Source organism: Haliotis rubra, unplaced genomic scaffold, assembly GCF_003918875.1.
Source record: "Haliotis rubra isolate DU_JTF1 unplaced genomic scaffold, ASM391887v1 Scf286, whole genome shotgun sequence".
In the NCBI taxonomy this organism is placed as follows: domain Eukaryota; kingdom Metazoa; phylum Mollusca; class Gastropoda; order Lepetellida; family Haliotidae; genus Haliotis; species Haliotis rubra.
This window is the reverse complement of record NW_025766953.1, coordinates 978205-1002963: the sequence shown is the minus strand read 5'-3', so window position 1 is coordinate 1002963 and position 24759 is coordinate 978205. Positions and strand designations below refer to the sequence as shown.

Genomic DNA, 24759 nt, shown 5'->3' with positions numbered 1-24759 from the left:
GAGATAGTGAGATAATAGTGAGATAGTGAGTGAGATTACAGTGAGATAACAGTGAGATAGTGAGATAACAGTGAGATAGTGAGATAACAGTGAGATAGTGAGATAACAGTGAGATAGTGAGATAATAGTGAGATAGTGAGATAATAGTGAGATAATAGTGAGATTACAGTGAGATTACAGTGACATAGTGAGATAATAGTGAGATTACAGTGAGATTACAGTGACATAGTGAGATAATAGTGAGACAGCAGTGAGATAACAGTGAGATAGTGAGATAATAGTGAGATTACAGTGACATAGTGAGATAATAGTGAGATTACAGTGACATAGTGAGATAATAGTGAGATTACAGTGAGATTACAGTGACATAGTGAGATAATAGTGAGACAGCAGTGAGATAACAGTGAGATAGTGAGATAATAGTGAGATTACAGTGACAGTGAGATAATAGTGAGATTACAGTGAGATTACAGTGACATAGTGAGATAATAGTGAGATAAGTGAGATAATAGTGAGATAGCTGAGTGAGATAATAGTGAGATTACAGTGACATAGTGAGATAATAGTGAGATTACAGTGAGATTACAGTGACATAGTGAGATAATAGTGAGATTACAGTGAGATTACAGTGACATAGTGAGATAATAGTGAGACAGCAGTGAGATAACAGTGAGATAGTGAGATAATAGTGAGATTACAGTGACATAGTGAGATAATAGTGAGATTACAGTGAGATTACAGTGACATAGGGAGATAATAGTGAGACAGCAGTGAGATAACAGTGAGATAGTGAGATAATAGTGAGATTACAGTGACATAGTGAGATAATAGTGAGATTACAGTGAGATTACAGTGACATAGTGAGATAATAGTGAGATTACAGTGAGATTACAGTGACATATGAGTGAGATAATAGTGAGACAGCAGTGAGATAACAGTGAGATAGTGAGATAATAGTGAGATTACAGTGACATAGTGAGATAATAGTGAGATTACAGTGACATAGTGAGATAATAGTGAGATTACAGTGAGATTACAGTGACATAGTGAGATAATAGTGAGATTACAGTGAGATTACAGTGACATAGTGAGATAATAGTGAGACAGCAGTGAGATCACAGTGAGATAGTGAGATAATAGTGAGACAGCAGTGAGATAATTAATATAATAGAGAGACAGCAGTGAGATCACAGTGAGATAATGAGATAATAGTGAGACAGCAGTGAGATAGTGAGATAATAGTGAGAAAGCAGTGAGATCACAGTGAGATAGTGAGATAATAGTGAGACAGCAGTGAGATAGTGAGATAATAGAGAGACAGCAAACTGTTTAACTTTTTGTTTCATCTGCAGACATATAGTCTCAAATCCTCTTGTTTACACTTCACATATTTGGAAGGTGTCCAAATTCCTCCTAGCTCCTTTGCAAATCACATTTGGAGATGTCTTCATTAATAGCTTACTGCACTGACAATAAGGACTGTCTGTCTCTGATTCCGCTGTCATAGACCGATAAACGACAAGACTGATTACAGTGATAGACCAGTAGACACAGATGACCTGATTAGCTGACCAATCGGAAGGCCTGCCAGGAGTGTTTGCGTCATACTGCACCTTTCAACCCGTCATCACAATTTACTTGTATCACCCAATAACTCACTTGAAGAGATTGTGTATTTGCTGCAATAATTTCATTAACTAGTGAAGGAAAACACTGCAAGAATACTATCATAAACATCAAAATGCGGTCATCAAAATATGTTTGTGCAACCTGTCAAAAGCAACAAAGTCGCAGAGATTTAACTTAACCATTTTTTTATCTTCAAATTTCTAATCAGATTGTTTCAGTGTGTCTTGATCCGATAAAGCTTCCATCAAACTAAGAACACTGTTTTCCAGGAATCTCTACATGTTCTGTCATGACTTCGTTTTATTGTTGAAACATCAATCAATGTTACATCAGACACACTGTTTCCTGAATAACAATAATAATAGTGAAACAATAAAATAAGTAATATCTTTCATATCACAAGTAATTGAAAGCTGTGCAAGTATTTCCTCATGCTGTTTTCAAACGCACATTAGTGAGCTCTGATTTTTACAATTGTGTGTCTGGAAAAACAGGGTTTTTTTCAAAGTTCTCGACAGTAAATCAAGCTGATGGAATTCAAACATACACATCCTTGGCAGAGTAAAATTGGAATTCATCTAATTCATGTCTCACTTGTCACAAAAATGAAATCTGTTTAGTCTTTAACAATAACGTCAACTATGAGAAACTTTGAATCGCGAGAGTCCAGATTCCTGCTGTTTGACCACTGAATGGTCGTTAAAAAGGGACAACTGTGAGTCTGTGCTCAGTCTTCCACAAGTACAATGTTACACTAAGTTGTGACCCATGAAGGTCTGTGTTAGAATTCCGGGTCTTCAGTAACCCACGTTTGTTGTAAGAGGCGACTAACGGGATCGGGTGGTCAGGCTCGCTGACTTGGTTGACACATGTCATCGTATCCCAATTGCGTAGATTGATGCTCATGCTGTTGATTACCAGATTGTCTGGTCCAGACTCGATTATTTACAGACCACCGCCATATAGCTGGAATATTGCTGAGTGCGGCGTTAAACAACAACCAAAGCAAGTTGTATTTGAAGGAGCCTTTGCAGGGAACCAACAAGTCCCACTGGTGGAGTCTTGTGAAGTTGAAACTAAGTCTTCCTGTTGGGAATCATTCTCTTAATTTGATATTAATTAGTAAGCGAAAGGTGCCTGGATTGATCCCCACTTGTGACCTGGTGTAAAAACCTTGGAGCTAACATTACTTGCAGGCTCCTATGGTATTGTCACAACCCCTAGTGTACAGTACACAAGACTCTTTTCTGAATGAGACCTAGTGAATAACTAGGGATCCACCATTTTTAACTCAGCTGGTTGACTAACCTCCGAGATTAAGAATGCTATGATTACTTCAATTGATCAAAATAACTGTATCATCATTATCCCCAAAATCTACCAAAGTGTGAGCAAACTATTTGAAACTGATCCACTGATTTTTGTTTACATCAATTAAAATATTGTGAAACTGTGATAAGCAATTGAAAGTTTTTCTTCAGAATCAAATTCAAAATTTGATGAAACTGAACTGAAACCTAACATCAACAAAAGGTGAAAGAACAGTTAATAGCAACAGACCGTATTTCCCAATGCAAACATATTGATGTCAACCCAAAATTGATGCATTGAGCAACGTATCAACTTAATTGATCTAGAATTAGTCACTAGCTCCTAACTTTCAAATTTATATATCCTTGCATAGTAAATCTGCAGAAGTGAATCAATCAAATATTTGTATGTCCGTGCTCAGTTGTACGGGTGTCAAAACCTGGTCTAAATCACTGGCAATGCTTTCCTTGAACCAAAGTTGTAAAATATTTCACTAAATGATACCTGAGTGAGTAAGTGAGTTTTGTTTTACACCGCTTTTAGCAATATTCCAGCAATATCACGGCGGGGGACACCAGAAATAGGCTTCACACATTTTACCCATGTAGGGTTTCGAACCCGGGTCTTTGACTTGACGAGTGGACGCTTTAACCACTAGGCTACACCACCGCCCAAATGATACCTGAGAAATACAGTTCAAAATATCAAAATGATTCTGCCCAAATCAGAAGAGCAGACATGTATGCAAAAACATTTCCTGCAGGAAGATGACACCAATGCCAGATAAACCATTAATTCAAAGGTCAGTGACCAGCACTCACAAAACAGGAAGCTGCCACGTGATAAGTTCCCTTTTATCAAACTTCTCTATCCTGGATACTAACATGAAGACCATATTTTGGCTTCTGTATTGATTGTGGATGCTGCCAACCTACACTGTCCTTGTATTGATCTAGTACAACATTGACAGCCTGAGAGGAATTACTGGTAACATGATACATAACCATTATAACACTGGTAGGGGAAAACATGCAATACAATTCTTCAAGGCCAGGATCTATTACAAATGTTTCTTCAGAAAGTCAGAAACTGTAGACATGCTATTAATAAAGTACATTTGAGTTGGTACTGGTATGTGTTTTAAAGGAAATATTGATATTATTACAATAATATTTTTATAATAATCCCTAACTCCATTTATATGCTCATCTGCAGACTAAGGGGAAATGGATTTTGTGTAACATCAGTGAGTGAGTGAGTGAGTGAGTGAGTGAGTGAGTGAGTGAGTGAGTGAGTGAGTGAGTGAGTGAGTGAGTGATGAGTGAGTGAGTGAGTGAGTGAGTGAGTGAGAGTGAGTGAGTGAGTGAGTGAGTGAGTGAGTGAGTGAGTGAGTGAGTGAGTGAGTGAGTGAGTGAGTGAGTGAGTGAGTGAGTGAAATGTTGATGTCAGCTATAACTATAACACTGGGACTATAAATAATCAAGTTTGGAGCAGTTAAGCCAGAGTTTGAAAGCATCAGAAATAACTGACATATTTAAGACACAATCAGAGAAGTTACCAACCTTTTACAATGAGAAATACATTGTTTACATTCAATTCAAACTGACAACAATTCTTTCAGCAAATAATGTTTTACTCGTAACTCTGTTTTGAAGACCTCGTCAGTGAAAAGAGAGTAGGACATGTTTCAAAAATGTAATTTATAATTCAAACACGAGATTGCAAGAGAAGAAATGAAATGTGGGTTTGACAAACAGTATTTTGCATCTTTCTTTAGAGTAAAAATTGTCATCAAGATGTGAATGAAAACATTTTTGTTAAGTCCTGTGACCCATGAAAAACATTTAACAGGACTATTTTAGAAGCCAGGTTTTCTTACACAATCACAGAAATTTGGTTGAATAGAGACGAAACTGGAGTTTCAGCATTGTCAGAGCTTCAGAGTGAGTCAATATCAAACATTCTCCTTTCATTGCATAACTAGAGACAAGGGACCATGACATTACATCTTTGAAATCTGAAATTAACCATCTAAAATTATATTTGATGCCCAAATAAATATATTATTGCTTAATAGAAAACTAAGCCCTCCAGAAAGGCTACCTAGATTATATTTTTATAACAGCTAGAAAGAAAAGATGATAGCCATGGGCAACTTGGCAAGTGTTTATTTTGCACATTGGTCCGGACATAAACTTGTCTGGAATCCCTATGGGAAGACAAGCAATGCCAACCACAGGGAAACTATTTATTTACTTGAAAAAATCCTGAGACATGATGTGAAATATTAACGTGCATATCACTGATGAAAATTATGGTCTCATTGTTTACCTTTTGTCTGTGTGATGACGATTTATGTGTCTCAAAATTGCTTAAATAAAGTTTTCCTTCTAATATGTAACAGTGGTAAGTTTGCAGTTGTATTTATGAAAATGCTGAGAAGCATATCGTCAGTTCTTAGGTTTTCAATACTAAACAAATGACAGCAGGGCTCCAGATAAACTTTCATGATCAGGAGTACGTACTCCTTATTTGTTCAATATAGGAGTACTGGAAAACAATAAGAGTACATTTAGAGTACTGAATGGAATTTAATGGCGTATCAGTAATCTTGTGTTTCGTTTCATATATGCACCACAACATTGCTACTCTTGTGTAAACAGGTCAGTAAACAATAAAACAATACTTTTTCAGATAAAAACGTCTGTAAATGATTGTGAAACCGTACACCATTGCACCATCCGTATCTGCTACGTTTTTAAAATCGTTTCCCCCGTATCGTGCTTATTTTATATCCGTACATACGCCGATATGGCCCTTATCTGGAGCCCTGGACAGATTGACATGTTTGTTTGGGTGAGTGAATGAGTTTAGTTTTATGCCGCACCCAGCAATATTCCAGCTATATGACAATGGTCTGTAAATAATCGAGTCTGGACCAGACAATCCAGTGATCAACATCATGAGCATCAATCTATGTCATTGGGATATGATGACATGTTTCATCCAAGTCAGCGAGTCTGACCATTGGATCCCTTTAGTCGCCTCTTACGACAAACATGGGTTACTGAAGACCAATTCTACCCCAGATCTTCATGGCTCTGTTTGTTTGGCCATCAGTGGCCTCCACTGCACAGTTATTGTATTTGGATCAGAGAAGTGATCCAGGAACTAGGCTGCCATTATTCAGAATTCCCCCAAACAATGACGCAAATACAACTCCAACAACGTCACCAACAGCTCTTTCAGCAGATTTACCCTTCAACAGCAACACAAACAACAGCAGCATGGAGTAAATTACGTCTTAAGGAAAACTCAAACTTCGACATTAGTAGGGGCAACGAGGAATAGGTTGTGTTAAGGCGTCATAGGAAGCCCTGACATCAAAGGAATCAGTAATGAGGAGGGAGTCAGGACCTGGGTGGTTTGCTTTGTGGCAGTAAAACAGCATATTGAACAGTGATTTTCTTAAAAAAGAAACGACTGAAGCTCATTGGCAAGAAAGGTCAAAAATTTAATTTTGCAGGGGAATACAATATTGATGTTTGTTGGAAAGGGACATCTAACAAGACAAGATCCTGGCAGTGATTCATGCCATGGATAGCAATATGAAAGTTAGTTAGCTAGGCCATCCACTCACAATTACTCAGACCACAGAAGTTGTGAGGCAGAAAATCACCAGCAGCTCTAAGCGTTCAGAAGAAAGAAAATTTAATCTATGGTCTGGAGAAATGAGTGAGTGAGTTTAGTTTTACACTGCTTTTAGCAATATTCCAGCAATATCACGGTGGGGGACACCATAATGGGCTTCACACATCGTACCAATATGTGGGGAATCGAACCCGGGCCTTCGGCGTGATGAGCGAACACTTTAACCACTAGGAGACCCCACTGCCCCTCTGGAGAAATGAAATACAAGTAACTGAAAATAGGGATAGTTAAAGATAATTTTTAACTTTACTTATTTTTGCATTAATCAAAGGATAATACCACATAAATATAAAAAGTTATGTTCTCAATTTTTTACTGTTACCTTAATAATATATAAAAAGTGAAAAACAATCCTACCTAATGTTTGTTAAATGTCCATTCGTATGAATTTTTAAAGAATGCATCTAATAAGTGCTGGTGTCAAGTACAAATATATATGTTGTCCACTGTCAATCTATGAACAGTCACACATACCTGCGACCTAGTGTCGCAAACAAGAAACAGTCTTTCAATGGTTGACCATACTCAAATTTCATATTTGTAAACACAGAAAACAGGTCTTCATTCCACAAATTAATACTATTTGGGCACTTGTTTTACCAGTTGCTCATAAAACATTAGATATTGCTGTGGTGTAAAGTCAGTGTTAGAAGTAAATGAGAACATAGGCATCAGCTCCTCTCAGTGTTCTATGCAATAAGCGATGTTGAGAGTTTTCCAAATCCGGAAATAAGATAAGTCTGTGAAAATGCATTCTGTAGCAAGTGACAGTTCATAAAAGTATTTTTATAAATGGGGGAAATTATGGATGTCAAGTCTGTGATATAAGGAACATGATGTTTCTGAGTATATTCTTACTCCTTCATCAGATGATGTATGGATACTCCGAAAAGTCATGTTCCTCATAATACAGATGTCGACATCCATAAATTCCCCCTCTTTACGTATGTCACTCATGTGTATCACTCGTGTTTCACTAAATGTCATTATAAGACAGCAGTTTTATGTTCAACATACTATAAGTTGTATGCTTCTCTCGAGGGTAATACGGTCTGATGTACGCCTGTTTGTAGCAGTGTCACCCGAGCCCGGCAGGCATACTACGTATTTATCCTACCGCCATGTTAAATGTACAAAATATCATTTTACTTTGATAATCGCTACTGGCTATATGACATGTAAACAAAATGGCACCTGTCTCTCGACTGGATCTTTTAAATCAGTGAAACATATTCTGATAAGCTTAAAACTGCTATAAAAATGGTTAATTATGTTTAAGTTGAATGCGCAAACGATTCAATGTATCAAATAGTTTAAATAAAGCAGTGAAAGTTGGTAAAATAAATGTGTACATAGTAACAGCTAATCGAACGGTTTTTGAACTCTGTGCACTGCATGCATACAATTGTTAGCGATACAGCTTCTCAGCGGAGAGTTCGGCTGTTTCCGTGGCAGCGCGTTATATTTTTTCCAGTTGTCACCCTCCTGGGAGGGGTGACATGGAAACTTGTTAAAGCGCCACTGACCAATGAAATTAAAGTATTTTACATGAAGGTAAGATAATATTTAATATTAATGTTCTGTCGAATTTGATAGTCATGGCCGGGGGTATTAGTAAGCCGGGCTCACAGTTTTTGGCTAGTTTGTTTCAGAGATGGTGTATTGTTGATAGCCTCATTATTGTTGATTGTAGTACTTGCCCCAGCTTATGTCAATGACAAGAAACCAATTTTTGTAAGAGTCCTTTGGGCTCACACAACCTTTTCATTGTAAGCTCAGCAAGCTTATCAACCAAGATACATCCACACTGTAGTAGACCTCGTCCAGCCAAAGAGGTTAAAATAGAGTACCACTGTATGATAGTTACCATTTCATATTCAATTAGCCTCATTAATTCAGTACAAAATGAAAATGAAAATACTTCGCCACCACTTTCAAGAGATTTCTATCCAAGACGAACTGGGAGACATTTTGTCACAATTGTGATGTTTTGGTCCTTTGCAACGTTAAATAGTTGGGGACATGTAAAGTTTTGGGGGTCACATCAAAATATTTAAGTGCAACTTTTTACAGGACAATACTTTCAAGTTACTGGTTGGACAAACTATTTTATGTTCAAATTTGTAAACTGCTGTAATTCTTGAAAAATATAAATATCATAAATTGTAAAGAACCTCTCCTTTAGATAAAGGAGATGGTTAACAAATTTGAAAACAATCCAACAAAATGTTTTCAAGTTATTGGATGAAACAAAATGTCGGACGGATGGACAGAATTCCCCGACCTTTATAGGCTGCTGATAAAATAAAGGAAAACAACAAACCTTCATCATCACTCTCGTCCTTCACACAAGGTGTTAACTCTCGCTCAAGTGGATAATGGGTTGTTGATGTTCCAGTTGTCTCCTCAGGTTCACTGTGCTGTGATGTCTGCTGCTGTTGTTCCTTCAGTATCTGTTTCTTCCTGGTCTCCAACATCTCCTTCACTTCAATCTGTTTCTTCCTGGTCTCCAACATCTCCTTCAATTCGGCCAATTCATCCTGGAAGTCCAGCTTCTTCCTGTCCTTGGACCTCTTTCCACTGTTTGCTTGTTTACTCCGCTCTGCTATGTCCTCTTTTACAGCTGGCCAGTCCCCTTCTCTGTTCTCTAAATTTTCTTGTGGTTGTCCACGCCGTTTGTCAGGTAAATCATCTCCCTTTGCATCAATGACAAGGCTGCCATTACCTTCACCTTCTGCGATGTCTGCTGCTTCAGATACTGCAGGTGATGAACCTTTTGAGGAAAACAGACAAGCGTCTGTATTGGCACTGATAGCTTTCTTCTTCTTCTTCTTTTTCTTTCCTGCAAAGACAGTTATTTTGAACATGAGAAAACAAAGAAATAGTGCTCACCATGTACTGCGGGAAAACATTCATATTTTTCATACACACAAACAGTTAAAACATATTTATAGAAATAACAACCAAAAACAATAATTCAGCAAACAGTATTGGATATGGTAACATAAATAAGCCAAAAAGTGATTTGCGTATATCTCTCTTGTGGTCAACTACTTTGTGTGTTCTGTCTTCCAGCAAATGAAAACAGCTAAAACATAGTCAAATTACTGTACAACAAATGATTAGTTTACATGTACATTTCTAAATAAAACATGGCTGCCATTATCAAACACTTGAGTTCAGTGTCATGAAACATTTGTGACATTCACATTGTATGTATTTCAATACAAATCATATCTGTAAAGAAAAAGTAGTGCCATGGCAATAGTCCAAAAGGCAAATATAGATGGTCACTTAACAAAACATGACACCAGCATTGATACTCAGATATTGTCATAAATACAAAAATCAGTAAAATGTAATTGCATAAAGAATACATGATGTCATGGAGTTCTGAGTCAAGTACAAAGGATTTACAATACATCCTCTTCAGCTTGCATGTGCTGGAGTTGAGTTGAGTTTTACGCCACACTCAGCAATATTCCAGCTATATGGCGGCATGTGCTAGAACAGGCATCATTTATATGCTGGCAATAAAGAGATTAGGCATTCCCGATTAATAAACTTGGACAAAACTGACAACCGCCAACTCCAACAGTTGTTGATGCAGACCTCTTGATCAGAAATGCTCAATGTCTATTGAAATATTAAATTATTTTGAAGCAGCCCCAACTGATCTGGTTGAGTGATTAACACTAAGGATGAGGCTTGGGTTCATCGCTACCTGGCAGAGACTAAATGACGGCCAAAGCAATGACACCATATAGCATCTCCTGATGAACACAAACTGTGTTCCATCAGCTTGCAAGGTGATGGCTTCAGTTTTCTGGGATTGTAAAAGAATCCCACTATTGGATGACCTCTGTAAAGATCAGCCCATTAATGGTCAATATTCTGCTAATCTGCTTAGGGAACTTTGTGAGAATGCCATATTTCATTCAAGGCCATTCATTCGTATGTCAGACTAAAATCCCTGGAGGTACAAGGGGGATATTGCAGGTATGAAGACACTAACGTCCAACAAAAGGACCTAGCTGAAAAAATATTTGCAGTGATGGCTGCACAATTCAGGCACACATTTTAATTACTCTTTACACCATTACTGGGTTTCATAATGGATATTTGAATAGTTCAGGTCTTGACCATGTAAAACAGAAAGTGACAGTCGCAAGTGTCATTGATTTCATCCTGACCAATGACTGACCAGACAATTCGTAATGTTGGTATTTCATAGCAAACTAGTGAACAAACAAAGTTTGGTATGTCTTCTTCCAACCGGAATGATCATAAAGAATATGTTGTCTTTTCATCTCACTGGACAAGGCTGCATATGGGCCTATTTTGAATCGAAAGGGAATAACAAATGTTAAAGTTACTTTTTTTGCAGCTTCAACATCACATTTGCTGTTAATGAGACTTAAATAATGCAGAGTGTAATTCTTTCACATGATGACCACTGCTAAGTTTCAGAAAGACTTCCAATTTAGGCTTTACATATTTATTTTCTAAATTCATCAGATTCTGTTGGCCAAGGCCCTTATCATAACTTGTCTTTGTGACTTTTTTAATGTGGATGGCAACAGGAAAATGTAATTTCTGACATGTCTGAGAAGACCTCTAAACTGAATTTTCTAAAAAGATATTCCTTTTCATCTCGTGAAATGTTCAATTTGATGCTGTGAAGAAACATAAGAACCTATCATCAAGAACGCACACTAAAGGTTTCAACTGAAATTATCAAGCCGTTTAAAAAATGAGGTAAAAGATTAAAAAAGCTTCAGCTGATGTTGCTGACAAATGATGGACGACATCAGCTCACCCAAGTGAGGGAAGTTAAACTATTACTTCACAGTCACCGAGTTTGAAAAATAGGTGCAGGCAGCCAGTTCAACAGTTAAATGTCAAGATCTTTCCCATTATAAAAAATGATATTTGTTGGGATTCCAGGCCTCAGTATTCCCTGGAATTTTGTATAGTGATACATTGTGTTACTCAAGACTGTAATATGATATGTATTTCAATATACCGTGATACCAAAGAATGTACTGTGCCATGTGTTGTAAGATATCATATGATAGCTTGGTTTCTCTGCAGGATAAAGCCGGCTGATAAAAACATGAATCAGTTGGGTCACACAGGGATAAATAGGAAATAGTGTATAAATGCCAGAATGGAAAGAATACATGCAAAGGAACATTTGTGCCTAACATTCAATACATGAAAGGGATCCCAGGGTTCAGGCGTCTCTGTTTTCAAGTACAACTGGCATTGTTAACATATCTATGACACAAGACACAAGATGGTGGTTATATGAACTAGAGATATATCTTCTCACCAAAGTAATGTTTGTTGTTTACACTGAACACAGCAATATTCCAGCTATACAGCTCAGTTTTGTAAACAATCAAGTCTGGACCAGACAATCCAGGGACTGACATCATGAACGTCAAACTTTGTAATTGGGAAACAATGGCATGGCTCAACCCAGTCAGTGAGCCTGACCACAGTAAAACTGGACATCAAGAAATTAGTCAAGATGTTATTAATGTCAATGGAAATCAGAAAATAACTGGTTGATATACTGAACAACATTAGAAATGCACCACACTAAAATGCACTGACGATGCTCAGATATCATGGGTACATTTCAGTCTGACGAGGATATTTCGTATTGTAAACCAAAAGTCACTGTGTTCTTTAATATGATTGGTTGAAAAACATGATCGAATGGTATTTGCTTCCCGGAAAATCGCTGCGTATTAATACGTACAAACATCGCTCACACCATTGTATTGTTATGTCGTCAGTTGTGATGACATAATTCAAATCATATTGTGACGTAAAGTCTGAATGACTTCACAAATGACCAGTTCCAGATGCTACCATGGGAGACAGCCGAAACGGCTGATGAAATTTCACTGCTCTACCAGTATGTCCACTGTATGTAGATCTGGCTGATCTACAGATCAATGTCCACTGTACGTAGATCTGGCTAATCTATGGATCAATGTCTACTGTATATAGATCTGGCTGATCTATTATAAGTTGTATACTGGTCTCGAGGGGGTCATGGGCCGATGTACCCTCAATGTTTGGTTATTTTCCCTGAGCCGAAGGGCGAGGGGAACATAAAGAAACATCGAGGGTACACCACACAACACGACACCCCGAAGGGCGAGGGGAACATAAAGAAACATCGAGGGTACATCAACCCATGGGCCCCGAGGGACCAGTGAACAACGTATTTATCTTACCGATCACCTCAATGATAATTTTGAACTGTTTGAAGCACGGGTATAGGATCATAGTATGAAGTACCAGACGATAAGGCGACAAGAAAACATATTTAGAGTTACCTCCCTTCCATCGATTTGCATTCGCAAAACATTGGTAATTTCTGTACATCATACATGATTCAACGTTATTCGAGATAAAAAATTACTACTACGAAGTACCAAATGAGTTCGGCATTCCCAGCGGGGTACATACAGAGTTACAGATAACTTTTGGGGTCATTGAGTTATGTACTCGCTTCTGTTCATCTCAGTTGGGTATCCTAATTTTCCTTTGAGTAACCAAATAAACTGTACTCACCTTACTCAGGCTCAATTGGGTATTTTGCCATTTTCCATTAATTTTAAAATATAATAAAGTTTAAATGTCAATGCTTGTTATTTATATTTGATCTGTAATATGAGGAACACTAAGAAAGACTGCAAGTTGTCAAGTTCATGTCCTGAAATAGAACCTCTCAATATACCTCAGTTATTTTATCTATCCGTACATACACAAGCTAAGATTTGACATTTTTGTGTGTATGTATGTAAATGTCCACTTAATGTAGATCTGGCTGATCTATAGATCAATGTCTAAAGTATCTAGATCTGGCTATCTATAGATCAATGTCCACTTAATGGAGATCTGGCTGATCTATAGATCAATGTCCAATGTATGTAGATCGGGCTGATCTATAGATCAATCTCCAATGTATGTAGATCGGGCTGATCCATAGATCAATGTCCACTTAATGGTGATCTGGCTGATCCACAGATCAGGATCAGATTCCCATACAACCCTCCATACTCCTGTAAAACTATTCAGCCTCCCAAACAAAATGACACACTCCTGGAAAACCTCTCAGCTTCCTGTACAAGATGACACACTCCTGGAAAACCTCTCAGCTTCGTGTACAAAATGACACACTCCCTGAAAAGCATACAGCCTCACATACAACCCTACACACTCCTGTAAAACTATTCAGCCTCCTGTACAACATCTCACACACCTGTAAGATCATTCAGATTCCTGCACAACACACCACTCTCCTGGAAAACCGTACAGATTCCTGCACAACACAACACTCTCCTGGAAAACCGTTCAGATTCCTGCACAACACACCACTCTCCTGGGAAAACCGTACAGATTCCTGCACAACACACCACTCTCCTGGAAAACAGTACAGACTCTCCTGGAAAACCATTCATAGATTCCTGCACAACACACCACTCTCCTGGAAAACCGTACAGATTCCTGGACAACACACCACTCTCCTGGAAAACCGTACAGATTCCTGCACAACACAACACTCTCCTGGAAAACCATTCAGATTCCTGGACAACACACCACTCTCCTGGAAAACCATACAGATTCCTGCACAACACACCACTCTCCTGGAAAACCATTCAGATTCCTCCAACACACCACTCTCCTGGAAAACCATTCAGACACCACAACACAACACTCTCCTGAAAAACAGTACAGATTCCTGCACAACACAACACTCTCCTGGAAAACAGTACAGATTCCTGCACAACACACCACTCCTGGAAAACCATTCAGATTCCTGCACAACACACCACTCTCCTGGAAAACCATTCAGATTCCTGCACAACACACCACTCTCCTGGAAAAACAGATTCCTGCACAACACACCACTCTCCAGAAACCATTCAGATTCCTGCACAAACACAACACTCTCCTGGACAACAAACCATTCAGATTCCTGCACAACACACCACTCTCCTGGAAACCATTCAGATTCCTGCACAACACAACACTCTCCTGGAAAACCATTCAGATTCCTGCACAACACACCACTCTCCTGGAAAACCATTCAGATTCCTGCACAACACAACACTCTCCTGGAAAACCATTCAGATTCCTGCACAACACAACACTCTCCTGGAAAACCATTCAGATTCCTGCACAACACACCACTCTCCTGGAAAACCATTCAGATTCCTGCACAACACAACACTCTCCTGGAAAACCATTCAGATTCCTGCACAACACACCACTCTCCTGGAAAACCATTCAGATTCCTGCACAACACAACACTCTCCTGGAAAACCATTCAGATTCCTGCACAACACAACACTCTCCTGGAAAACCATTCAGATTCCTGGACAACACACCACTCTCCTGGAAAACCATTCAGATTCCTGGACAACATACCACTCTCCTGGAAAACCATTCAGATTCCTGCACAACACACCACTCTCCTGGAAAACCATTCAGATTCCTGGACAACACACCACTCTCCTGGAAAAACCATTCCTCAGATTCCTGGACAACACTGCACACTCCACCTCCTGGAAAACCATTCAGATTCCTGCACAACACAACACTCTCCTGGAAAACCATTCAGATTCCTGGACAACACAACACTCTCCTGGAAAACCATTCAGATTCCTGGACAACACAACACTCTCCTGGAAAACCATTCAGATTCCTGGACAACACACCACTCTCCTGGAAAACCATTCAGATTCCTGCACAACACTACACACATATATATTATATCAAAGGCGCTGTTGTTTTGGTTTGTTTGCTGATTGATGAGTCTTGTAACAATTTTCAGGTTTATGCCTGTAAATAAATGAGGATCGAACAAACCAGTGATGATATGAGCAACAGCCGCACCATCTGGGTACAATAACACACAGTCATCCAAGTCACTGAGCCACACTGGCTGATCCATGCTTCTGCCTTATTATACAAGCATACATTAAACATTTACCCAAAACAATGTGGCATTGATTCAAGGCGACTATTGCCAAGAAAATCTTAAAAGCCAGGGGCAAAGGTTCTGTAAGATTCCACTTTTTTTAGCTCAGAAAAATCTCTTTGAACTAATAATTTACATAATTATTAATCATAATTCATTAATAATAATGAGTTTGTTGAAAGGTACAACTTGGAAATGATCAAGCTGGCAAGTGGCTTGCATTACTTTTAAATGAATGAACATTTTCAACAACACAATCTGTGTTCAAGCTAATTCTAAAAGCGTCCAATGTACCTAGATTGTTACAGTTTATGTTACAGTTTATGACTTACTTATGTAACAGCAACACCTCATTCTACTATCCATTGTTACTCTGCATTCTTGGGGCACAGTTGGTATTTTAGAGGAGCTTCAGTCAGTTACACTATGATCAACAATCAGGTTTTAAAGTTTGTTTATTTTTTGAAGTAATGAATTCATCATCTCAGTATTTAGTTTATCTGAGGTTTTTTTCAATACTTAGGCAAAGAAAGGAGTTTATATGAAGGCATTCTGTTCACATTCATATTATGCACTACCTATGCACCACCAATAGCTGCAATCACCTTGGTTTACAAAAACATCTTCAACATCAGAAAGACTCAATTCTTAACACCATATAAATACCTCATCATTATTAAAAACACCTCAGCTTTAAGAGAACATTTTGTGAATCTTTAGTACCTACTAAAGTTGGTCTTGTTTATCCAGACACTTCTATTTCCTCAAATATCGTCTGAATAAACACATTTCTGGATACCGGAATGATTCGTAAGCTGACCAGAGTTACCTCCCCTACAAAAATTCTGTTGGCTTCTAACAAACTCATACATTCAATTTTCACTTCTTTAATAAATAAACATGGATCAACTGACAGAAGAATGTCAAACAGGAGAAACATTTGAAACAAAACTTACATGTTCATTCATGTACACTACTTTCAAACGTTTCATTACCGTACAGGTTTTGTTTCAAGACACTGATGTTCTCATAGTAGGTAACCAAAACATCAATTATCTGGTAGTATCACAACATTGGTTTCATCTTCACAACATCGGTTTCATCTTCACTTCTGTCACTAGGAATGAATGAGTGAGTGAGTGAGTGAGTGGGTGGGTGGGTGAGTGAGTGAGTGAGTGAGTGAGTGAGAGTGAGTGAGTGAGTGAGTGAGTGGGTGGGTGGGTGAGTGAGTGAGTGAGTGAGGTTTTACGCTGTTTTTAGCAATATTCCAGCAATATCAAGGTGGGGGACACCAGAAATGGGCTTCACACATTGTACCCATGTGGGGAATCGAACCCGGGTCTTTGGCGTGACGAACGGATGCTTTAGCCACTAGGCTACCCCACCGCCCCTCTGTCACTAGGAATGACGTCTAAAACGAATGACCAGTGTCTTTCTTACAGTCAAAAACGATTAAATCATCATCAGTTTTGCTTTCAGTTTGTAGAATTTCAGCATACGCCCTGGTGGCATCTCTGAGGGCAGACGGTCAGCAATTTGAGCTGTAGTCTGAACTAGTGTTGGGATTTGGTTAAAATCTCATAATTGATGATTGGTTCATTACAACCGATCAATCATCGAAAATAATTGGTAAGCGTCATTTATGAAATTTGTTAATGCACAAAAAAATAAGGAAAAAACCATGTACTTAGTTTTGTTTTTGGGGGGGCAAAATTTCACATCTTTAAAGGATGACTAGTATGTTAGGAACATAAATTTCTTGGCGTCTTTAAGATAAATTCAATCATTACTTGGAACAACCTTGTAGTGCTTATGAAATGTAACAGACAAAACCAACCTTTCGAAAAATGATGTTGATGAAAACAAGTGTTCCAAAATTGTTTGTGTTCGATTATGATAAAACATGATCGATACCTTGGTCGTTTATTCACTGCGACCAATCATCGATTATTTCAGTTAATCGGACCACCACTAGTCTGAACTGATTTGATATCAACGTGCTGGAAACTGTTCTTGATGGCTGTGTCAGAAACATCTCATGCTAGCTTAATTAGGCAAGAGACTGCCTTTACTTCAATGTTTTTGATGGAGTCAAGATGTCTCAAGATTCTTTCAAAAGTAAACTTTGAATGCAAACATATGGCCCCCATACATTGAATGATTGTGAGCAGCATGAAGGAAGGAAATGTGGCTTGACATTGAGTTTTGTGATGGACAGACAAATCATGTTTGCCAGGTGATTGCATCTGTCGGCGGCAGACTTACTACCAACACAGTATCTGCACTTGCTGCATCAACATGAACATTTTTCACAGGAAATATGATTGAGTGAGTTTGGTTTACGCCGCTTTTAGCAATATTCCAGCAATATCACGGTAGGTGGACACCAGAAATGGGCTTCACACATTGTACCCATGTGGGGAATCCAACCCAGGTCTTCAGCGTGACGAGCAGACGCTTTAACCTCTAGACTGCCCCATCGCCCCTACAGGAAATATGTCAATATCTTGCTGGTCAACTCCTTGTGTACAAAAGTCAACCATGTTCAATGCTCGTCAACATTTCATCATTTACATCATGTATTGTTTCTCAGCCAAAGGTACAGAGATTCCTTCATGTTTTGATGTTGAACATCCAGGAACATGAAACTGATGAATTGTTACACTGGGTCAACCATTTCTATTTTATAATTTCATGACTTGTTGATTTCCTCATTTTGTGTCCAAATTGGCCAGGCCAATGTTAGCAGGTTGCTTTGCTGTGTTGACTGTGGAAAGTGTACTGTGCAGAGAAGCGGTTACCTGTTTTTCAATGCTAATTGATGGTGTCAAACTTAACTCTGTCAAACCACAATAACTTCCTAACTTTGGACACGTGTGAATTGGTTCCTCGTAAGGATGGGAAAGCCACATTAACTCGGTATGCCTAGTGGCTGTATGTTCCCCAGGAAGTTGAGATTGATAATGTGATGTGCCATTTGAGACTGACCTCCAATTTTTGAGGGAAAAACAAAGCGCCTTTAAGCAGCTGAGCTGGATATTGGCGCTATACAAATATTGGCATAGTAATAATAATGTAACTAATGTAAGAATGAACTGCGACACAAACATTGTCAAGTGTGGTCGCTGTCTGGTAAGTAACACACAATGGCTTGTAAATTGAAATTGACTATCTGAACCTACCAACTTCTATGACAGCCTTGGGGAGGGAGGAAACCTTCCATCGATGCAGCATGGAGTCAAACCCCCCGGACATGACCTCATCTGGGTCGGTACCACTCCAGGTCACAGCTAGGAGGCGCTGGATGTGACCCTCGAACTGATACATTGCCTCCCCTGTCTTCACGTTCCATACCTGCAATAATGGAATTTTTTGCCTTCAGATCTCAGTTGTGAAAACACTTCCTCTCAACACAGTTATGACCTGACAGTGCATTGCCACAAACAAGCAATTGCAATAGACATCTGGGACCTGACTTTAAGGAATGAATATTATTTTTCCTTCAGATCCTGTTGTCAGTATTCTCAACAGAATTAAGAGTGATTGAGTGAGTTTAGTTTTATGTCACACCCAACAATATTCCACAGCTATATAGCGGCGGTCTGTAAATAAGAGTCTGGACCAGACAATCCAGTGATCAACAGCATGAGCATCGATCTATGTAACTGGGATACAATGACAAGTCAGTTAATCAGTGAGCCTGACCACCTGATCCAGTTAGTCGCCTCTCATGACAAGCATGGGTATCTGAAGATCAAGTCTAACCCAGGTCTTCACGGGTCCAACATAATTATGTATCATGTCAGTGCTAGGTTTGTAAAGCATGTGTTAGACTGACAGATCATGAATTTCACTCATGCAGGTTTGGTGGTAGTTGCGATTGACTCTTTATACTTACATAGGCCATGCTGTCATATCCCACAGAGACCATCTGTCCCTCGATGTGGGGATTCCAGGAGATACTCGTCACCCTGATGCTATGCCCCTCCAGCCGACGGATGCTGTCAGTGAGGCTGACAACACCCTCATTGCCAGAATCTAGGAATAGTCAACATATGGAAATCCTTACAATTTAGAGGATTCATAAAGAACTTGAAATCGTTTATTAGGCGAAATTGGAAACAATAAAAATTTCTGTGCAGCAGCCAAAACGGAGAAGGATTGAGCGAGTGAAAGTTGTTATTTGTAATCAATTTTCCACCTAAAAATCAATTCCATCATTGAACTCTTTCAACAAGCATGAACTTGTTGGGGCTAGTCTTACCCAGTTCAACACAGAGGTCCTCACCAATATATGTATATGCAAGTCTGAATAATGGTTAATGACCTAAATTTGGTACAATTCATTGAACTATTGAAAGAATACTTTAACTAAGACTGTCTTCCCCTTATCTGAACTAAAAATACAAAATGTTTCATCTAAATAAGAATAAGAAAAACATGTAACAGACAAAAAAACTTTGGCTGTCCCATATATGGAAGTGAAGGAATTGTGACAACCGGTGACCACAAAATGTTCTCAATGTTCAGGAAACCAAAAGATGAATGTAGGTTCAGTGTGCTCATCTAGTGAGTAAGTTTAGTTTTACGCCACACTCAGCAAATATTCCAGCTATATTGCGGCGGTCTGTAAATAATCGAGTCTGGACCAGACAATCCAGTGATCAACAGCATGAGCATCGATCTGCGCAATTGGGAACCAATGACATGAGTCAACCAAGTCAGCGAGCCAGACCACCCGATCCCGTTAGTCGCCTCTTACAACAAGCATGGGTTACTGAAGATCAATATTTGAACACGGACCGTCACGGGTCGCTCACCTAGTGTGCTGGACAGATCAACAACATTGACCAGAGCATCGCTGGCACCTGATGCCAGCCAGTGTTGACAGTCAGAGCCCAGGGGCTTGTCAGCTGTGAACTGGGGATGCCACTTGAGACAGTTGATGAGCTTGCGATGTACCTGGACCACACACAGCAGCTTGAAGGTCCCCGACTGACAGATCTCCACAGAACTGCCGGCAGAACAAGTGTTAAGTTATGACATCAGTGGATCAATCTTGACGATGCCATAGCCTGCCACCTTTCTGGATTCAGGTTAAAACATATCAACAGCAACCTTAACTGATGATCAATTGTTTGTCTGTTATTTACCACAGCACTCAGGAGTTTCTAGCTATATGATGGCGGTCTGTACATAATCGATTCTGGACCAGACAATCCAAGGGTTGACATTATGAGCATTGATCTGTGTCACTGGCAAACAATAACATGCATTAACCCAGTCAGCGAACCTGACCACCTAATGCCATCAGTCACATCTTATAACATGCATAGGTTGCTGAAGATCAGTTCCAACCAAGATCTTCACAGGTTAACTGACTGTAAGAGGTGATTAAATGAATGTACCACATACGGAATGGTTTCATTTATTGTGTGTCACCATACCCAAATGACATGGGACACTGCTCATAATATCTATCACTGGTTTGTCTGGATGACTATTAAACAGCCACCATGATTCAGCTGAAATACTGCTACACACCCAGAAACAAGCCTTACAGTCTGTAATCACAGTATCAATGTAAATTTGGCATGCATGATGATCATTTCCTGATTCACATTTCCTGAAACTTGATAAAATGACCATTATGTTTTACAGACCCAGCCTACCCTAGCCCTGTAGTGACCCCAAGCTCTACAGTGACCCCAGCTCTGCTGTTAGCCACAGTCCTACAGTGACCCCCAGCCCTGTAGTGATCCCCCAGTCCTACAGTGACCCCCAGCCCTGTAGTGATCCCCCAACCCTACAGTGATCCCCCCAGCCCTGTAGTGATCCCCCAGTCTTACAGTGACCCCCAGCCCTGTAGTGATCCCCCAGTCCTACAGTGACCCCAGTCCTACAGTGATCCCCCAGTCCTACAGTGACCCCCAGCCCTGTAGTGATCCCCCAACCCTACAGTGACCCCCAGCTCTGTAGTGATCCCCCAACCCTACAGTGACCCCCAGCTCTGTACTGACCCCAAGCTCTACAGTGACCCCTAGCTCTGCTGTAAGCCCCAGTCCTACAGTGACCCCCAGACCTGTAATAACCCCCAGCCCTGTAGTGATCCCCCAACCCTACAGTGACCCCCAGCTCTGTACTGACCCCAAGATCTACAGTGACCCCTAGCTCTGCTGTAAGCCCCAGTCCTACAGTGACCCCCAGACCTGTAATGACCCCCAGCCCTGTAGTGATCACCCAACCCTACAGTGAGCCCCAGCTCTGTAGTGATCCCCCAACCCTACAGTGACCCCCAGCCCTGTAGTGATCCCCCAACCCTACAGTGACCCCCAGCTCTGTAGTGATCCCCCAACCCTACAGTGACCCCCAGCTCTGTAGTGATCCCCAACCCTACAGTGACCCCCAGCTCTGTAGTGATCCCCCAGTCCTACAGTGAAAACCAGCTCTGCTGTAAGCCCCAGTCCTACAGTGACCCCCAGACTTGTAATGACCCCAAGCTCTGTAGTGATCCCCAACCCTACAGTGAGCCCCAGCTCTGTAGTGATCCCCAACCCTACAGTGACCCTCAGCTCTGTAGTGATCCCCCAACCCTACAGTGACCCCCAGCTCTGTAGTGATCCCCAACCCTACAGTGAAAACCAGCTGTGCTGTTAGCCACAGTCCTACAGTGACCCCCAGCTCTGTAGTGATCCTCAGCCCAACATTGAAAACCAGCTCTGTAGTGACCCCCAGCTCTGAATTGCCCCCTACCCCCAGACCTAGTTTCTCTCCCCCAGCTCTGTAGTGGGTACCCTGTAGTGACCCCCAAGTCCTACAGTGACCCCCAGCCTACAGTGACCCTCAGCACTGAAGTGACCCCCAGTCCTACAGCGACCCCCAACTCTGTTGTGACACCCCCCTCCCTCCAGCCTACAGTGACCCTAGCCCTGTAGTTACCCCTTCTCTACAGTGACCCAAGCCCTGCCCAAAGAGCTACTGACCCATCATCACTGGCTATTGCCACCACTGAATTGTCTGGCTTCCAGCAGATGTCTGTTCTACCCTGGCTGTGGCTCTGAAACAACAAATCTCAATCAGAACCACCATCACAATATATAGCCCAAGGCTTCATAACAATGACACTGTACATGAACAGGGAGTTGAATTACAATCTTCCATTCAGTTCCTTGACTACAGAATCAGTGAGTTTGGTTTAACTGGAGTATTCCAGTTATATCACAGACGTTCCGCTCGATGGTGAGGCAAGCCCTAAAGGTCACATGCAACGTAAAACACAACTTTGCAGATTCTGATACCTTTCGGTATGGACTTACCGAAACAAAGCGTCAAAAATGCAAATTCAACTTATAAAGTTGAAAAATAACGCGATGAAAAAAAACGCGCGAAATCGGAGTTCAAACGTTTCACTAATTTTCCCCAGACTTTTCTGGGGAATACGGGTTTCAACAGCTGGGCTGCGCCTTATAGTATGCGGCGCGAGTGAAATAGGTTCAGCGCGAACTTGGAAGCGGGCTGTCTGGTGAATACCGGTGAAGGCTTTGGTGTGAGCTATTTTCATAATGTTTTGTTGATATCTCACAAAGCCTTGAGCTTTTATATGTTATGACAGTAAATAAACTGTTTATATAATTTCATTTGTCTATTTCACCACACGCTTCTTCTTACCGAGGCACTTTCTCAGTTCGATACTTAAAAGCAATGTCATTATTTAGCGTTGACACAATTTCTAACTGTGATATTGATATGTCGTTGTCACAGACAAAACTCAATGTCTTGTTTTATTGACACCTGTGTGTCTGCCTGCCTGTCTGCTAATGACAATATTCAATACACAACTGCGATCACTGACCACATGCAATTTGAACTTAACACCAATCAGGCTATACACCATAAACAAAACGCATTGATTTATGGCCCGAAGTTCGGGTCTCTGTCACATTATGTTATTACACAGACAGGCAGGTGTGATACTTGAACACATGACATGTCATGATGTCTGTTGATTGCAAAATGTTATACACAAAAATGAGCATGTATTTACAAAACCCAACATCTCTATATATACACACACAATGAGGCCGGAAGGCGGCATCTGCTAATGAACCAGCCGTTACAGTTTTTGAGTGCAGCAATATTCCAGCAATATCACCAGAAATGGGCTTGACTGCCCATGGTCAAACCGCCTTCGGGCGTGGACGGTGAAATTAACGCTTTAACCACTAGGCTGCTTCGTTTCGAGTGCACACCCACCGCCTCTGACTGGGTTCGGTATCCGGCTGCCCGCTTCGAGGGAGTACAAAATATTGCACTTTTGATTTGCGATTATACGCTTATAATTTTGTTTATTTGTTTTTTCATAATCAGCAATGCATATTATATGTCATGAAGAAGTGATAATTGTGTTTTAATTATGTTTGATTTTTTGGTTGCATGTGACCTTTAAGTAATTAAGCTCTTTCACATACAAGCGAGTCCGGTAATTCTGCGCATCCAGTAATTCTGCGCAGCTGCAATAGCGAACTTCCGATCGCAGGTAAACATCGTCTGCTACCACATTTACGCTTGAAATCGGGACATTTCTACAAGGGACTGGCTTTTAATCACTAAAGGTAAGTAAATAACAGTAATTAACAGATAATTTGACAGTTTTATGAAAATTTGTTTTCTTCAGATTTTTTAACCTTTTTCTTCATTATTCATAATTGGATTTAATATGAAACACTCTTCCTTAGTAAATTGATGAAGTGATTTTTGAAAATAATTTGGCCCTAATACGCTTCCATACTTCGGATCCCCAGCTGGATGTTATGCGCATCAGTTGCTGAATCTTATAGTCGTCAATAAAACCTATATTTCTAGGTAAATATGATGCATACCAGCATGTTTAGTCACGTAAACCACAAAAAATAAGAGACGCTAGTTGCCGTGTTGCGATTGATGTGCTTAGGTGTGCGGAATTACCGGATGGCATTGTATTTAGTACAAACAAAAACCAGATTTCAAGGTTTCAAGTCTGCTCACTGGTGTCCCAGATTGAAGGTCCACTCATGGCCCAACCTGTGGATGCAGAGCCCTGGCCAATCACTCAATCATGCGCA

General features: G+C 40.1%; 2 protein-coding genes across 2 annotated transcripts in view; both read right to left on the bottom strand.

The window, feature by feature from the left end:
• Positions 1-9130, bottom strand: part of LOC124281630 — a 157332-nt gene extending 148202 nt beyond the window's left edge. The window contains exon 1 of the mRNA XM_046717562.1: positions 8975-9130. Within this exon, the coding sequence (XP_046573518.1) occupies positions 8975-9128 (154 nt within the window). The 5' untranslated portion in view covers positions 9129-9130. The remainder of the gene's footprint in view (positions 1-8974) is intronic.
• LOC124281616 (gem-associated protein 5-like) overlaps positions 9129-24759 on the bottom strand; it is a gene marked incomplete at its 3' end in the record, with an annotated part of 37203 nt that continues 21572 nt past the window's right edge. The window contains exons 11-15 of the mRNA XM_046717550.1: positions 22642-22715; positions 20479-20672; positions 19557-19696; positions 18841-19012; positions 9129-9493 (exon numbers count right to left, since the gene is read on the bottom strand). Of these exons, the coding sequence (XP_046573506.1) occupies positions 9129-9493; positions 18841-19012; positions 19557-19696; positions 20479-20672; positions 22642-22715 (945 nt within the window). The remainder of the gene's footprint in view (positions 9494-18840; positions 19013-19556; positions 19697-20478; positions 20673-22641; positions 22716-24759) is intronic.